A 5,158-nucleotide genomic window follows, 5' to 3' on the forward strand; every position below is an offset into this window, starting at 1 on the left:
TACCAGTTTGTTAGTTCTGACTGTGTGTTCATAGCCTCTGTTCTCCCCCCAGGTGTCCCAGCCACTCCCACCCCCTGCAGCCTGGCGTCTGCAGCCTCCTCTGTCCCTTCCGGGGGGGCGGAGCTCGCCCGGCCCCACCCATCCACTGTTGCCACGGTACTAACAGAGACTAAGTGACGCCAGGTCCCGCGGGGGACCAGCTGGGAGGCTACGGCGCTGTGAGAGAGAGAGGGGCGAAAACCGCACCCTCCCCTTCCTTACCGTGCCCCTACTACCCATACCCAGCCTGCCCCCCGCCCTGCCCCTCCCCCACGCTGCATCTGGGAGGACTGGGAGAGCAGAGGACTCTAAACCCATTGCACCAATCACAACACGCCATACTCACCTTGGACACGCCCATTGTGTCGACTCTGTGGAACCACACCCACTCCGAGAGCATTATTAATTGGTTTACCTTTTGAGTGTTTGTTTCTGTCCGAAACCATGATGAGTGAAGTGGGTGTGTTTTCAGAAGCTGCCGTCGGATTGGGCGTAGTCTACGTCAGTCAAACTCAATTTCCCTGTAGTCTTTCCGGCATATTTTAGAAGGTCCTACTTGTGAGTTTTTAAAGTCTGTTTATTTTCTTTAATTCATCCTCTGGGTTAACAGTTACCAACTGGATCATTTTTCATTTGTGTTTTGTTGCGCTTTTTTTTCCCATGTTTATGTTCGCGCCCGTGTTTAAGACGTGCTTTAAAAGTACCATAAGACTGTTGAGTGATGTTTCATGAGTAAGCGCTTTATCTATTTGCATGTTGAGGTTTGGACGCGGTTTCAGACCTAGATAATGTGTGTACAGCTACCAAGTTAGACTCTTCATCTACGTGAATTTATCAGACAGAGAATGGAGATTGTAAACAGTTTTGAAATACCCAAAATGGGGTCAGAGCATTGTACAACTTATTTGTTAAGGGAAACATGCACTATGTTTCATTATTGTCTTACTTTATAAGACTTTTATAACGACCACCCTATATGGGACGCATAAACAGTATATTATAAAACACACTGCAGGTTTGGGATCGAGTTGGAGAGTGCTGGACAGGGATGTCCCCTGTTAAAGTTTTAACCATCACCTGTTAGTTACCTGTGGGGTTTCCCATCCTAAAGATCAGGGGCTACAGGTGGGAAACCAAGCACTTCCAAATGTGCCTCAGAAAAAGCCCATGAAAAAGAGCAGCCATCTCTGTAGTGTCGTGTAAGCATGGGGAAACCTTGACCTACTGTATCAGTTTCCCAGGATCCAAGATGGTGGAGCTGTTGTCTCTACCCCCATCCCTTTTACAAAGCCATGACCTCATCACAAGAGCCATCATTGTGATGACATCATCAACCGGCACCCAGTACACAAGTTCTCAGGGATTTGGACTGGGTGCCGTGGTGACCCTTGTTGCTGTAGAAACCGGTCGCGAGCATAGATTTGTCAACACAGTTAGATGCAAGTCCAACGATCCCTTTATGTCATTGTAATGTCTAGCCAAAGCACTGTTGAAACAGAGAATATGTGGACACTGATTATACCTGATTAAACACTGATGGTTAGCTATGAGCTAGACCTACGACCCTGGCCGATCCCCACTGAGAAATGGATTGTTTTGAAACGAAGGACTGAACTCTGATAATCTGGAGAAAGATGACAGAAGACCAGATGTTTTCTATTTCTCTCCCCCTTGCCTTCTCCTTTTCTCTCTGTCCCACCCTCCCTCCCTCCCTCTCTTTTTCTTTCTAGTTTCTTTAAGACCAGTTCACTGTATACTGTAGAAGTTTCACCCAACACTGGGACTGTTATGCTCACGACACCAGGGTCCCCTAACCAGACTATGGCCAGACACAGCCCTGCATATAGCCTGCAAATAGCCTACATATAGAGGTCAAAGTGCAGTATTATTATCTGGCTTCGTGGTCCTGGGTCAACCATCAAGTGTGATGTCATGGACTGGATTATTTTAGGGGGTGGGTGGGCTTTACTTTAGGGCTCCGTTTTTGTTTATTTATTTATTTTAATCGAGGCAAGCATGTATTGTTTTTGGATATGAATGGATATATTTGTTGGAAACGTCTTGTGAAAATGAATGCTAATTTGTAAGATAACCTATGCGAATGTTGTGCAGTGCGGGCGGGCGGGCGTGTGTGTGTGTGTGTTTGTGTGTGGGGGGTTGATTTGTATTCTCTTTGGAATGTTTAATGTGTTTTAAATTAGCTACAGCCCCCCACACCTCCATCCCGCACCACACCAAGCTTTGATACCACGATATTCAGAGCATACCGTACTGAACTCAGTAACTGCCATCTACGGCGTTACCATGGAGACGACACCATCAATATTCTAAACAATATCCAACTAAAGAAAATACAAATAAAAACCATTTTAAATTTAAATGCAAACTCAGGCTTTAGTTTGCAATGTGTATAAACGTTGAAGCTTTGACTGATACGACATCCACTGTTATGGAGCTGTGCGGTTTTTACACGTATCTGACTAAGTCATCGGTCGTCCACTTTACCCCCTTGCTCACTGACACTACGGCAACAGGCGCCCCAACACACCTAAACACATGCCCATGATCAGCTGTCATGAGGGAGAGAAAAATCCCGCAATGCATCGCAACGCTTTTTTCTGAAGATGAAATGCAAAGCATGTTGAAAAGTGCTTAAATAAATCCAACTCCACAAGTGTTTGCATTAACTTTTATATGCCATTGTATGATGTCAGTATCTGTATCTAAAGAAGATGATCAATGTGTCCATAGAGAGCAGAGTATTGTTGGGGACCACTGCATCTCCCTGTGGGTTCCTGTGAAGTCCAGAGCTCGGGGAATGGGCCATATTTACGCTGCATGTGACCAAAACAAACCTCCATCTAGTGTGGCGGTCTCTCACTAACGACTCCTGGTAGATGTTCCCCTTAACCACAGATCTAGGATCAGAAAACTCTCCCTCAATCTAAAGCTTAACCATTAGATACTAACTCAAACATAAATCTCGGATCAGAATATCCTCCCTCAATCTGAACCCTAACTAATAGATATACTAACAACCATAGATCTAGGATCAGCATATCCTCCTTTGATCTGAACCTAAACCATTATGAGGAAGAGAAAATATCTGACCTTGTATCAGTGGTAAGGGGCAACTTTCTTCCTACTTCGTTAAGCAGACACCACCTTCCATTTTGTGTGGCAGAGTGAGTTGCCCTGCCACTCTTACTGTGCTGTGATCACCTTCTGTTATGGGGCTTGTATATCCGATGCCTTCGACAATCATGTGCACATATCAGTTACCATGACGACGACAGAGGCCAGAATGACTGATTTAGTTTTTTTCTCTCCTGAAATAAATCCTGAACAATCATAAAGCAAGTCTCCATGTGTCTTTGTGCAGGGATTACTACACTTTAAGCCATTCACAGTTTGTTTTTGCACTTAGATTGATTTCCACTTCTAATTGGCTTGTTTGTTGACCCCCGACCTTTTTGCCTTGACGACCAGAGAAAGATTAGAAAGGAGTCGTGTCCCTCCGTAACCCTTCCATCCACACAACCCCTGACTTCAGACACACCACAGATGCTCAACAGACAGACATTTGACAGATGTCTAGCAGATTCACAGATGTTACTCTCACAGACCCACTTCAGGTCCAGCTATGACCCTGGGTCTGAGTGAATGTGAAGACACATTGATCTACATGCTCACAAAACAATTGCCTCAGGCATCAATGTTGTGTTTTCCCAATACACTTTATTTCTAATTGTATAGCAAAAGACTTTTAATTCACTAATATAGTTAGAACTAGCCACTTATCGCCAAGTGTGATTGGACTTAATTGGTGAAAGTGGTCTGAGATTGCCCTGTAGTTCTTCTGGAACTGGGGGCCGATTCAAACTGCAGCCACATTACGCACCTCTCATACTCACTCCCAGCACGTCAGCCTCTCTCCTCTCACAGTTATTGACCTTTGAACCCGTACAATGGATCTGGACTCTGAGTCGTGTGCAAATTCCAACCCATTCGTCTTGTTTACATTGTCCCCCCCCCCTCTCTGCGTCTGTCTTTTTGCTCTCCTGGTCAGAGGAATGCAAAGAGAAGCTCAGGGAGATCATTCTCTCATAGACGTTAACAAACTCAAAGCAACACACACACTTAGACACACACACAATATGACATTCTCGGAGCGAGTTGAGCAAGTGTGGGTGGGGGGGGGGCTGCTGTTGTTGGACGAGAGGTTATGGTGCGTGTGAGTGGTGCGGGGGGATAGTTGAGAGGGTTTGGGTTCCCTAATCTTTTTGCCTTTCAAAGTGTTTCCCTCTCTCTCCTCTGTGCCCAGATACACAGCCCCTCATCCCTCCCACTCTCTCCTATTTACGCTCCATAGGTGGCCTACAATCGATGGGATATACTGAAACGGCAACCAGAACGATCTTTCTCTCCTTCCTCGTTCTCCCCCTTTTCCTACTCCATCATCACATCTTCCTTGTCTTGCTTTTTCCCCCTCATCGTTTTCCTCATTCTTCTCTGTCCCTTTCCTCATCTCTAGCTTCTAGAAAATGGCAGTCCATCTGATTAACTGGAGATGGATCTGAGCTGGTATGTTGGGGATTTTCTCAGGGCCAATCCAGAGACTGATAGAGCGTCTCCCTCTCTCCTGCCCAGAAAAGCATGCAAGCACATTCCGTTCTGCTCTGTGTCCCTAGCATAGACTGACAGACTATAGAAGAGTGGAGGATGTGTGTGTGTGTGTGTGTGTGTGTTGTCCCCTACAGTTACAGGTATTTGTTTTCCTGTGCTCATAGACCCAGATGAAGATTGAGGCTGTAGGGGTCTTCGTGATGAGGTTCAAGTCTTAGGACACGAACTCCAGCAAAAGGGGAGGGCAGTGAAGACTGTGTGTGTGTCTGTCTCTGTGGGGGTGGCACATCTGGCTTTATCCCGCAGTGCCTGGAGGAGAGAGGGAAACCCATTGAGCCCGTAACAGCAACCCACAACTCTCTCTCTTTCATCCTCCACTCTTTTCTTTACCTCTTCTTTTTTTTGTATACCAATAATGGAATTTCAGTTGGTGTGTTTAGTTTGTTTGGCCAAAAACAACAGATTGTGTAATCTGGAAATAAAACACCCAAGC

General features: G+C 45.7%; 1 protein-coding gene across 3 annotated transcripts in view; it reads left to right on the forward strand.

Moving 5' to 3' along the window:
• The window catches only part of camk1da (calcium/calmodulin-dependent protein kinase 1Da), a 64,819-nt gene extending 61,424 nt beyond the window's left edge, over positions 1-3,395 (forward strand). For all 3 annotated transcript variants that reach the window (XM_036957453.2, XM_090214107.1, XM_036957454.2), the window contains one exon: positions 53-3,395. In XM_036957453.2, the coding sequence (XP_036813348.2) occupies positions 53-177 (125 nt within the window). In that variant the 3' untranslated portion in view covers positions 178-3,395. The remainder of the gene's footprint in view (positions 1-52) is intronic.
• Positions 3,396-5,158: the final 1,763 nt, after the last annotated feature.

The sequence above is a fragment of the Oncorhynchus mykiss genome, chromosome 21 (genome assembly GCF_057628025.1).
Source record: "Oncorhynchus mykiss isolate SJ-2025 chromosome 21, ASM5762802v1, whole genome shotgun sequence".
Lineage (NCBI taxonomy): Eukaryota > Metazoa > Chordata > Actinopteri > Salmoniformes > Salmonidae > Oncorhynchus > Oncorhynchus mykiss.